A 13,063-nucleotide genomic window follows, 5' to 3' on the forward strand; every position below is an offset into this window, starting at 1 on the left:
TGACAGCTCGCTGATGTATGCCGTTTACTGTTTTATTAGGTTTCGCTCGTGTCTTCTCTTTCGCCACGTTTTCTTGTTTTTTTTTTCGTTGATTTCCTTCGGGTGGTCACTATCGAATTACGCCTGACCTAAAACATGCGTTTAGTGGACAAGGAGATTATTTATCGGAGGTGGTCCAGGGCGCCCCAGCTGTGCGTACACTCTCTGAGTTTTTCACCAAATAAACGATAACTTCACGATGGGTACATGCTTTAACATTCATTACTTTATTGTCCATAAAACCCTCGACCGAGATTTGGTGGTCGGGTACGTGGTTTGTACAGGGGGAAAACTATATACAGCGTTGAGCGGAACTAGCGTCTCCCACTTCGTCACTACCAATAGGCCGCCTTTTGTTCGTAGTAAGGATGGGAAAGTGGTTGTGGTGGAGTGGTCGGATAGTGGTCCGTGTACTGGAGTCCATACGAGGGATAGGGAGGTGGCGGAGGTGGTGGAGGTTGAGGTCCCGGGGAAGGTCCTCCCGAGGATGAAGGAAGGCCAAGGTTTGCCGAGTTTCCTGAGGCAGTACTGTGGTATCCCGTTGGAAACCCGCCAGGTCCGGATGACATACCAAGAGAAAGTTCGTCATAGTCCTTGGAACTGGAGTCGGGAGGGCATTTAAGGCTTGGGTCGGATGCTGACGACGATGACGATGTTGATGCGACGCCCTCAATCTGCACCCGCTTGGACTTGTAGCGACGGTTCTGGAACCAGATCTTCACCTGTGTTGGCGTCAGCTTTAGGATACTGGCAAGCGTTTCCCTTTCCGGGGCGGACAAGTAGCGCTGTTGCCGGAAACGGCGCTCTAGCTCCAGGACTTGACCCTGTGAGAACAGGATCCGTGGCTTTCGCTTAGCACGAAGCTTTCCATTCTTGCGCAACTCGCACCGGGACGAAGTCACGAGCTGTGTACTGCATTCTTCTGAGGGAAAGAGAAACACATTTTAAGGAACTCATCACTATTGATCGGTTGAAGGAAAACTCCGTGAAGGGTCTTACTTTGGAGCATCTCCTCTTCGCTGTTATTGTTGTTCATCTGACACAAACTGTCCAACTCCTGCACGTGCTCTGAGGTAACGCATGTCGAGGTGTTTCCAAACGGTTCGTCCTTTATTTTCAGAGGTTCGTGGGGGCTTCCTGTCGATCCAGAAGGATCATCCATCTGCCCGGAGGTACTGCTGCTACTATCCAACAAACCCGTCCTCATGTCCTGCATCTGAAAGCTACAAGCCGGGGGATCCATCTCCGACCCTCCAAGCACGACTGGTTTCCCCGGTCCACCGTAACCACCTGGTTCTAGTTCGGAACCGACGGGACTGGCGATGGAGCTGAGCGCCGGACTAGAGGTTGCGTTGGCCGTCAGCGGTACGGTTGAATTGTGGTATCCGTAAGGTTGGACGTGTGAATAGTGTGGTGGTGCAAGATGAGAGGTAGCGATGGATGACGAAGGGATCGGCCCAGAGTTGAAGTCGTACGAGGAGGATCCATAGCCGAGGTCATGATGGTGATGGTGTGATTGAGAGAGGTAACCGTGCGGAATCATCCCGTAAGGATCCGACGGATGATATGAGGTCTCGTAACCGGAATAACCTCCATAAGGGAAATGAGTAGAAGGCCTAAGGGAAACCAATAAATAAGATGGTAAAAATGCTCTAATAAACTGTTTTCGAATTCAGATCAGAATAAGAGAGAATCTAAATTTATGCTGCATAATCAGTACAGAACCATATTAAAAAACCTTGCTAAATGTTATATGGATTTGTTTGTCTATATGGACACAAAACTGTGTCTAGATAAATTTTAATATTTTATTTTAATCAAGTAGTATTTAAAAATTTGAAAGTTTATCTTTATGATTTCGACCTCTTGATTGAAAGCTTTCGATCGAAATTAATTCTAATGTTTGCTTTTTTTGTATTGTCTGTTTTATTCGGCTTGCTTCACAAAAGGTATAATCAATTCCAATTGATGCTGAAACTCAATATTAAAAAGTTCAAAACAAAATCGACGTAATTGATTGCGATGACATTTGAGCAAGATTTAAATAATGTCTCCAAATATGCATTGCTGAAATATTCTTTCAATATTAAACAAACGTGTGTTTTTCAGACTTACCCTTCCATCTGACAGTTGAGGTATCCGTCCACCACGCCCGCACCCGACTCAACCATGTTGAGAATGTCCTTTACCGAAAACGGCGTATTATTGTTCGATTCACTTCCACTGGAAACTTCCACGTGCGTTACGTCGTAGTATCCTTGCTGGAGCATTTTCTTCCCATCCGCACTTGATGAACACGTTCCAAGTTAACTAAAGGTTCACATGAATTTTTCTATGTTTGGATTCACTTATTCACAAGTCTATTAAATATCTGTTGAACACTGTTAAACACTCTTCCGTCATAAACTTTTTTAATTCATGGTACACACTTGTTTTGGCTTGTGCTGTATAGAATCCGAGAAACACTTTTAACCACACACAATTGCGCAAAAAAAGTTCTAAAATCACATCCACATCCACCGGATTTAAATTGTCATCTGCCCGACAGTAATGACACGACGTAAGCAAGACTCCGAGACTTGAACGTCCTTCCGACGTAACCGCATGTGATCGACTGTTTCGGGCCATCAGGCGAACCATTCCGAGACGCATTCCGATACCGTCCCGTTCAATGCTGCTCCCATATGGAACGAAAGAGACGGCACACTTTCCTTTGGCCCAGCGGGAAAATTAAGCAACCACCATGGCGCTTTCCCGTCCCGATTTAAATACTACCATCCCTTTCGGACTTCAATGGTGTCTGGATTTCGTCCGGTTGTTGGTTTTTTTTTCCTTTCGGCTTTTCTTTGTGTTCGATTCGTTTTCCAGCTATCGGGGCTTTATTCCTGTTTGTTGGACGATAAAAATGCGCAAAGCTAAGACCGATAGAATTAAGCCATACCTTTCATTTTTCTTCCACTGGTGAGGTGGAAAACGTCGAAGGTGAATAAGTATTGGAGAGAAAATGTTGTGGGATGTTTGGGGTCGAGCTCGGTATTGCGCAGAAGCATCTGATGCCGCGGGAAAATCGGTTTTCCACCGTTCGACCAATACAAGCGAGACCTGCCGGTGAGTTCAAGATGGCGGAAACGTGTACGTGTTAAGGTGTAGAATTAGTAGACCTTTTTTTCCTTTTAGTCATTTGATTCGATGAAGACCGAAGAAACATTCTTCAACTAGAACAGAGTTTTTTAGAATCATGAAAACATTTACAGCAGAAGCAACGAACACAGAAGAAACAGATGGGCTAAAGTTGGACAAGAGAAAACAAATGTTCCTATATGTCGCCGGCCAACTCGACGTCCGCTGGGACGAGACATCTGGAAGCAATGTTCAATGTCCAATTTGTTTGATTTGTGTTTGGTGTTTCGATGGCGTCGCCCGCCCTGCTATCCGTTATGCAAGGCTCCGACCGAGGACCTGCCAGGACCTTACAGCTTCTCTGCTCAGGGTCCAGGACCTCCAAGGACTCTGGCGACGCTGTTTTACATAATCGAACCGACGCTGCGGGGGAATACGGACGAGAGAAATGTGGGATGCGGAAAACAAGCGGACTTTTGGTTGAGTAACACAACTTTACAACCCTCGGGAAGCGCCGCCGTAAAGGTCGGTGCGTCCTGTGCCGAAAAAAAAGGATGTCGTCTAGACCAGCGACGCATGATGACGACAAGTCAAACGGGGGAAAAAACGACATAAACTCAAACCAAAACACCGATGCGATGTGCAAATTGACAAATCGAACGCTAGTAACTATCACGGTCAGGGCAAGTTTTCGGTTCATCTCCCGTTGATCCGTCCGCGGTCGGAGTAACGTTTTGATGGGTCATGGCTGCACTCGAGGACAGCGTAACTCGACACTTGCTCCGTGCGTTGTTTTCCATCGCGGGGAAAAGGATCATGTCAGCGGTATCGAACGAACTGTCAGTGATATGGGCCAATGTCAACTATCCGGTCTCCGTCATGAAAGGAATCTATTGTTGGTGTTTCGGGTATACGTTTTTTTGGTTTGTTTCAATTTTCCTTTCTTCTGCTGCAGGTTGGAAAGTTGTGCAGGATCGGACGGATTGATGACGGAAAACAGAAGTGTCGAGAAGTGGAAAACTGGAGAAATCCAGAGCGACACTGTCTCTGGGGGAAAATAGAGCAATAGATTATCCTTTTTATTTCAGTCAGTTTCTATCGAAGCATTGTAGTTTCTCTTACTGGCGGTTACTTTCTCTGGTGGTGATTCTTATAATTTTCTAAGCCTTATGCAGCAAACAGAGAATCATAGGCTTGGTTTTGGAGTTAGTTAAGTGGAGAAGAATAATAAAAAATAAACGGGCCAAGTTCATTGCCTTCTTTCTCTCAAAGTCATAATAAAAAGTAAAATCTTAATTGCTTCTCCTGCGTCAAATGTGTTACAGATGTATGAAGATAGAAAACCAGTTTGGCAAGAGCAAACGATACTTTTCAACTTGAAGGAAACTGTTTATATGTAACATCATTTATGTTAGACAAAGAGGAAAATTGGAAGAAAAACTGCGTTAGAGTTATATTAAATTTAAAATTACACGATGTGAGAAAATTGTTTCATCAACGAACAACTCTCTTTATTATAGAAATGCTTCAATTCTTCAAAATCATTACTTACATTCTGGAACGATGTAAATTTTATCGATGAAGAATGATGATTGCGTTTAATTTTTAGAAACAGATGAATATGTGCAGGATAAAAATGTTAATCAAACTAATTGTTAAGTTGTACAATTCATTCGCCACAAATACCATACAAGCGAAAATGGATTGCCTCTAACAGGAAGCTGTGTTCATAGTGATCGTAAAACGCTACTCGTGACCATTCAATGAGGAAACAGAAAAATAACGATTTGATGTATTAGATTTCGAGTAGTCGCTCGTCTTCATCTGTCTGAGGAAAAGACACAAAAAGAGTTCATCTCGAGCCCATAATGCACCCATCACCGGGTCCGTGCCATTATTCTCTTGTGCGTTGCATCTTAATGCACCGGAAAATTTTCCCATCGCCACGCCACCGGTTTCCCGACGCGCTCTGCCACCATCAGCTCAGCATCGAAACATCAAAGTGAAACCACCACCAGGAAAGCTGGCCGAGAGCTCGAGCCCCGAACTCGGGCGTGTCGGTCTCTACCCATGGCCCCGGTTCAGCTGGACGCGAGGGCAAATGCTGACAAATTGCAACCTCGAGCGCCGCTGGCGGGATGCATTAACGTTACATAATTTATGCTGCCTCTCTATGCTACTGTCACGGAGCCACTTGAACGGGCCCGACATTCCGCCGTGCGGCTGGGAATGGACAAAACCCCCGACGACGACGACAAAGACGAGACGTTCTGGTCGGGTATCGAGAGGACGGCTTCTGGCTTCTGTTGGCGTTCGAGCTCGAGCTCCTTGCTTAGATCCGAAAACAATCTGCTCAACGGTGCAGGTTGCTTTCTGTCATGGAGTTGATGGTGGTTTCCGTGGCGCCACCAACACGGCCGGCAAGCATTTGGGAAATGGATTTGTCAGTCGTGGCAGCGCCTCAAAGTCCTCCCGAGAACGACCGTCATCGTGTATGCGTTGATCGATCAATGATCATCTCGTTCGTTCGATCCGAGCCAAGGCCGGAAAGGTGGCATCCAGATCGCACATTTTGGAAGGGGAAGATCGATTCCAGACCGAACGATTCGTACGTTTCGACTCTGCACGGCGCGAGGATTGCAGGCAAGAGAGATAGCGCACACAACCACTTGAGATCCTTCCCTTTGGCTGGACGGAAGAAAAATGCGCTACGTGATTCACAATCGGAAACCCTGACGTTGGCCTGATCGGGAACTATTCACCGACTGGCTGGCTGAACGCACGGTTCAGTTCCGTGAAAATGGAAAACATTTCCCACAAATATACGTGACGCATTGGGTACGCTTTTCGCGATCGCAAGCGAGTCAAACATTTCTTACCCGCCCGGCGGTGGGAAAGATTAATGACGATCAATAAACGATCGCCGGTCGTTTAACGCCTCGCCATTTTCCCCGCGGCTCGTTGCTCGATGGCGGCCTGAAGTGTGGCAAGGAGATGCAGGGAGGAAAGGGCAGAGAGCGGTGGGGGATCGTGTTGCGATAACGGGGGAAATTTATGTCGCTGCCAGATGCCACACCGATCGCGCCGGATTCGGCTGAACTCAGGCCCCGGCGGCTTAATTGAAATTTAATTCATGTCATAAAACTGATAACCCATTCGGAGTGTTTCGGCTTCTGTTGTTTGCCACCGACCATATCGACTCCCAGACTGCGGTCCGTTGTGACTCTGGTGATGAATAGTTGTTTCGCAAATGGCGCAGCGAAAGGCGCTGCATAGAAATCAACTAATGGCGCTTTATTCCGGGCGAATGAATCAATGTGCTAGATTTATTTGTTCCAAATTGGCCGCCTTCTGCCCTAGAATTTGTTAAATCAGACCTAGGTTTGGGGTTTATTGCTCAATCACCATTTGCTTTTATTGTAAATATGTTCTGTTGATGTTTCTCCGATTTGTGTCGTACTTTTAATAGTTTCGATGCTGTAAAACAGTTGAGAAAAAAAAACAAAAGAGCTATGGATTTTATTCGGTTTGGTTGCTTAATGATTGTAGACATGCTCGTAAATTTTAAGTAATCTAATTTCACAAGAATACCTCAATTCTCACATGAACAGATTATACCTAACCAAATATAATATTTTCTCAATTAACAATTCTGTTTCAATCGAAAATTTTAGTTTAGAGCAATTTTATCATGACTTTTTATCGATCTGGAACTACAATGTGATTTAATTTCAGTATGTTATAAATGATTGTGAAAATGTTATAGACATAGACTTAAAGATCGTAGGGAATTCTCGTAAAGGCTTCAACATCAGAGCCTCAAGCGTTGCTGCTCGATACGTAACTTGGGTGCAACTCTACACATCAAATAGGCATTTTGCGATTGATTGACAAGGCAAAAAGGAGCCTAGGCTTCGTGGTAAGAAACACTAAGACATTCGACGACTCAATGTGTACCATCCCTTGAATATAGTAGCATAATTTGGTCCTCACATTTTGAGGTATGGTGCAACAGACAAAGGAATGGGGTCTAAAAATGAAGTAAAACGATGATAATTCAATGTTTGAAAGAAATGGAATGGAGATGAAATCGATTTATGAATGATCAGCTCGTCTTTGACAAAGTCCAGCAGCAGGAAACAGAAACTAAAACCTGAACTACTGTGGTGGTAAGATGTTGTTGGTTAATTGATTCGCTTCCACTGCGCCACTCTGCTTTTATTATACGTATAGAACAGAAACACTGATTACATACGACGAGAGTAACAGACAGACAAAGAATACAACCTTGCTTCATCTTTATCACAGTCTACTATAACCTACTCGATTGTTGAAGTTGTAATCGCAAACTCAACAGATATTACCACCAGCAGTTGGACCAGTACAATATTTACTCCGTTTTGTCGGATTTAATCAAAACAAAACAAATTAAAATATTTAAACACGCTTGTTACGTGAAGGTGCTACACAAAATGACAGCAGGTGAAATTTCCTTTTCAAAATACGTGGCACAATTTATCTTAACAAATATAATAAAAAAACCACTATTTGTAAAACTGTACTATAAAACAATCTGGAATAAACGAATCATCGAAATAAACTGAAAAGTTGAATTGAAAATTCAAATTGTAAACTTTTACCGAAAGCTCTACGCCGTGAAATATTTTGAAACATTACAATCGACTATGGAATATTTCGGAAACCGTTTCGACGACCGCTATCGATAAAGGAACCGTTTCACCAATGACAGATTTCCCGGTTCGTTCCCGGTTCGACCGGTACGCGTTGAAAATTAAAAGTTTAAAACTAAAACTCGTTTTTATGAAAAGTCGACATCTCAAATAAATGTTCTTCAATTTAATCATCATGTACATGTTAACTCATACAATAAAATCGATAGTTTGATGTTTAAACGCTCCCATAAGGAGCCATTATTATTCACTGCGGTGTCCTAGATTCGTATCGCTGTTTTACAGAGTGTAATTTGCAGCGAATGAGCAGCAAGAAGACATCGCAAACCTCGATTGCTTCCTAATATGAGCATAATTCCTATCGGCCTTCCGATCATGAGGCGACTGGTTGTATTATCCGCGCCACCACAACTACCGCGACCCGCATTCCGATGGTTGACCTTTGGCAGCGATGATCCGCCGTCCGCGCGCTAATCGATCGTTTGTCCAAGGGCCCATCCCTCCTTTCCAAACCGACTGTCGGCTCATTTGGCGTGATTAGCTGACTTCATGACTCGCAGTCGCTCAACGACGATCACGACGCGCCGATCAAGCGTGGACAGTGGGTCAGATTGTGCTCGATCACGGAATATGATCCTATCCTTTCCTCCATGGGATCGAAGGAATGGACTCGCGGTGGCTTAGAAACGTCCGCGACTCGATCCGTCGATGACAATTGCTTAGAATTGTGATTCATCACCCGCGCACACTCGTTGAGTAATTACGAATCATCAATTACAATCAGATTCCCGATTGAGGTGCCGAAAAATGCGGTTCCTCACGAAAACATTGTGCCGAGGGATCCGTTGCGGTTTCAACACTTTCTCGCTTTTCGGTGTCAGCGTCGGTTTTTATTGCCTTCGGGGCGGCCACGTTTTCCGACAGCTCCAATTTAGCTCCAGCCTCGCCAGACGTGTGCCGATCGGGCGAGCACGTGCTCGATCGTTCAGCGCTCTTCCTTCACCGCGCTTGGCGCGTTTCTTCTTTTCTGTTTGGGCCGAAATATCTCACATCAATCAGCGCCCAATCAGCATTTCTTGCGCGGTTGTGATCCGCGTTTCAGTCCACACTCGGAAGAATCCCTGGGGATCCCCTTTGAACATTATTTGCTCACCGATTCGTCGAGCTGTACTGTTTGGAGGTACGTGAGTTTGGTCGATTGTTGCCGTTCGACCACAAAAATGATGCAAATGATGCCATTGAATTGACACATAAGAAAACTTAATGGAAAGACAAAAATTAAGTGAAACTCAAAACATAATAAAACGATACCCTTTTAATTGAAGATCAATTAATAAAAAATGTTCTGCGTATATTTCATGTGAACGGCGAGGAAAAGTTGACTACAACATCTGCTTGGTCCTTCCAACATATATAATTTGGTCAGCTTTTCCTTGTGCCATCTTTTAACTAGCTCTAAATGTTGACAGTCGGTCAAAATTATGCAAACATTTCCAACACTTTCTTACTTTCAACATACATATTTTTTTAAATTCAACGCAATCCTCTTCAACGCGAGACTTTTTTAGCCCTCCAATACCTATCAAAACTGATGCTCCTTTTATTCTCCAAAAGACCAATTATTTCTGCACATAACATGGCTCATAACTGGCATCATTGGCATGCATGCAATGAATCATGCCGGTTGACAATGGATCGTTCCAATCAAAAAATGATTTTCCCCCGCACTGCAAACAAATTTACGAACCTTCGTAAGCTCGAAGAAGGACGGAGAGCGGAAGAGAAAGACTGGCCCGAAAAGCTCCCAAAAGCATACTTTTCTCCTTTTAATGATATGAGCATTATTAAGATTCACCCATCACATCTTGAGCCTTTCTCGTGAATTTGTCGAGCGTTTTCCGGAACCATACCAACGGCTCACCTTCCTTTCTTTCCGGTGCTCCCCGAATCTTCTACGAGTTGGAGGCAGCGTGCATGTTACCTGTTTGAAATCGTTTCTCTTTTGCATTTTCTCGAATCGGTTATAACGATCTCCCGATCGATGGCAATCGCACCACAACGGTTGACGATAACGAAATCCCAAGCACTTCTCTTTCTCCACGTTTCTCTACCATCCGAGGACAATCCGAGGTTTGCCAATTTGACATTTCGCTTCACATCATTATTACAGATTTAGATGCTGGATGCAGGATTATTTCCTAACAAGTCAACACGGTCGCGGGAAAAAAGCTGGTCGAGACGAGGACTTTTTTTGGTTTCGGTTTATTTTTTATCGCATGCTGGATCGATTGCAGTTTGCGATTCGGTTGCAATTCTGTCAAACTTTCGATCGATCGTTAATTCCGAATCAATCTCCGATTTATTCCACCATCCTGTCAGCCGTGGCTGCGTCACGAGACCGCAGGGGAAAACCCTTACCCTGGAGCTGGTAGGAAAATGAATGAAAAGGGCATCATGCAGACTCATCACTGGCGGTTGTGGGTCACAACTGGCTGGCCCCAAAATAAAACAGCAACATAAAAACCATCAACCGATTCGTTTTTGTCCTCGTGTCCTGCAGCTGAACCCCACAGATCCTTGGTTCGTTAGCTCTTCCATTTCGTCCAGCGCTTTGGTGCGTATTGAAAAACTTGTCAATCGAGTGTCTGCCGTTGCTTCGTTGTTCCGTGTCGTGCTGCTGAATTTATTTATTGATTCTTTCGTTTTAAGAATAAGGACCTGCGTTTTCCTGTTCAACGTGATGTGGTCCTGTATTTCTGCAGCATGCACTCCCCCCAAAATGCGAGCGTTACAAATTGACAGGCAAATGAATTATGATCGTTAATTTGTATTGGATGGAATTCGATTGTTTCACTCCGAAAAAGGGGTCTGGAAAGAATACGAATTGTGTCTTCTTTCGCTGCGCGATCCTCATTAAGCGCATGGAAAAACATGGGCCCTCGAAAAATCGCTCATAAATTTTGGCATCTCCGGAAGGAACATAAACGAGGCCAAACAATCCAGTTCTGTTGATCCGTCATCGGTTTCCGCTAATTCTTCGGTGGCCAGTGATTCATTCGTGCACTCGATGAGCTCCTTGGTGGCCGTTTTGGAGGCTTGGTTCCTGCCCTGGGAAAGTCCGCGATGAGGGCGTGATAATTTCTCGCCCACCAACCACGGATAGTGCGGATCCATCCGGGAGATCTCAATCAAGCGCGATCGTGGGACGAAACCTGACACTCTGAGCGGGACCGGCTGACTCACGGTGATTGCTTAACAAATTGGTTCCGGTATAGCGCCTCACTTCTCCGGTGGCTCCATACGCCCGGCGACGATGACTCGGCCGATCGAACGGCGATCGATCCGAGGCTAACCTGACCTCACACCAAGCGCGATGGAAAGAAGACCGGTCTGGTGAGAAAATGGAATATCAATTCGCTCCTTATTTAACGGGAAAGTGCCACCGGATAGGTCAGGGAAAATGAGTGGAAAGGAACTTTCTTAAATGGGACTTAGGACGTACTGGGAAGCGGTTTAATAGCGAGACTCCCACGGTCGGTGACTTTCGGATTATGGCGCGCAAAATCAAATCGATTAAGGCGCTTTAAACTAGATTACGATGAGAGATTTGATCGCAACTGATAATCTTTATATAAGAGATTGAAATTAAAGCGTTTTTCGTTTACATTTTTTATGATGACTTAAAGGGAATCTTTCCCTTATCTTAGGTATTAGTATTGGGTCTCAGGTCTTTGTATAACTTACCTAAAATCAGAATGGAGCTAAACCACAATATTGAAACCTCACGAAATATCGTAACCTTCTGGGAAATTCAGAGGCCAAAGAATTAATCTAGACGATCTTCCATTGTTCTAAAGCAACCGACTACTCGATGAAATTGAGAGTGTCTTAAAGACGGGTCTCGGGACATCTAATTTATTGCGAAGGAAAGATTGAAACAGATATCATTTTCAAATATTACGATCGTTTCTGGCGGAGGAATTAATTGATAACCGATCGGCCCTTAATCGTCCTCGAAGGCGGTGTTTGAGGACGAAACATTTACTCCCGTTTGCTTCCGTTCCTTTTCTTACAGTTGCAACACAAAATATTTATCCAACTTTAGAGGAGAGGCATCTAAACTCACTTGTTTATCCTCGCCCTCGCTTCTCCAACGAATGGATCGCTTTACTCCCGTGCTAGCGTCGTAAAGCGTTTAATGATGACATCCATTTTCCTGTCATTTACTGCTACCCTTGCGTTTGGCGACGTGCGCTGGATAACGATCTGGGGAACGAAAAGTGAAAACAGTCCCGAAACTATAGCAAAGATGATCCTTCCCCAAAAAGTCCGCCTCCAGCTGCAGAACCGTTCGTCCGTCCTTCGGTGCAGGAAAATAGGGGAAAACCCGACTGACTCTCCCAAACACCTTGCAACAGGATCTCCTTTGGTGAAGGATCGTCCGTCTGCATTCGTTTTGCGATCACCTTTGACCGTGTGGCGATTTTCTACAAAACAGAACACAACTTAACTAATTGCTCGTACCTTCCTTGTGCGTTTTTTGTTGGGCGGTGGTGGTTGGGTCTACCTTTTGCTGCATTTCCGAATTTGTCCATACCGCGGTAATGATTTGTTGTTTCCAATTAAAGGGCAGCAGGAAGCTTCCGAAGTCCTCGACTTTAGCGATCGTTAAACCGGCCAGACACGCCCTTCCATGCCGGGATCTTTAGCGAGCGAGAGTTAATTGAGTTGTAAATCAAAATTATTGGAAAACGCTCCGCAGAAACGGAGGGTCTGAGAGGTTGGAATTGCTTTTCAATACCACTGGGGTGAACGCAGGCTCTCGCTGGGAAGTAAACCTTCAACAGCAATCCCTTCGCTTCGGTAGGAGGATCTTTATCCAAAGGATCTTTGTCATTGTGTCACTTCGCGAGGGCAACAAGAAGCTCGTCGGCGTTCTAATTTATTGTGATGAATTATTAATTCCCCACACTATCGGTAGCTCTATTTCATCTCCGCAGGGCTAACCCTTGAGCCTGAAGTTCCTAACGAGTTCAGAACAAAGTTTATTGTAATCAATATTACCTTGACTGTTTTTTCCGTTTTCGTTTTCCTCCAAGGTCTGTTTTGGCATAAATTTCCAAATGGAAGCCATCGGCGTATGCCTACGCGGTAATTAATTGCGGCGCTCCAAGCCTCGGCAAACGGGTCATCCTCCCGTCGGAAATGCTGTA

The 13,063-nt window shown here is 44.7% G+C and overlaps 1 protein-coding gene across 1 annotated transcript; it reads right to left on the bottom strand.

Moving 5' to 3' along the window:
* Nucleotides 1–374: 374 nt before the first annotated feature.
* Nucleotides 375–2,309, bottom strand: LOC131288239 (homeobox protein DLX-1). The gene is made up of 3 exons (XM_058317354.1): nucleotides 2,155–2,309; nucleotides 1,039–1,655; nucleotides 375–961 (listed from the first exon to the last, which is right to left on the bottom strand). The coding sequence occupies exons 1-3, from the start codon at nucleotides 2,307–2,309 to the stop codon at nucleotides 375–377; spliced, it is 1,359 nt and encodes a 452-aa protein (XP_058173337.1).
* Between the last annotated feature and the right edge of the window lie 10,754 nt (nucleotides 2,310–13,063).

The sequence above is a fragment of the Anopheles ziemanni genome, chromosome 3 (genome assembly GCF_943734765.1).
Source record: "Anopheles ziemanni chromosome 3, idAnoZiCoDA_A2_x.2, whole genome shotgun sequence".
Taxonomy (NCBI): Eukaryota; Metazoa; Arthropoda; class Insecta; order Diptera; family Culicidae; genus Anopheles; species Anopheles ziemanni.

Coding starts and splice junctions, on each gene's coding strand:
- LOC131288239 (XM_058317354.1), bottom strand. CDS start 2,309: ATGCTCCAGCAAGGATACTACGACGTAACGCACGTGGAAGTTTCCAGT. Junction 1,656..2,154: donor CTCAACTGTCAGATGGAAGG/GTAAGTCTGAAA, acceptor GGTTTCCCTTAG/GCCTTCTACTCATTTCCCTT. Junction 962..1,038: donor CGAAGAGGAGATGCTCCAAA/GTAAGACCCTTC, acceptor TCTTTCCCTCAG/AAGAATGCAGTACACAGCTC.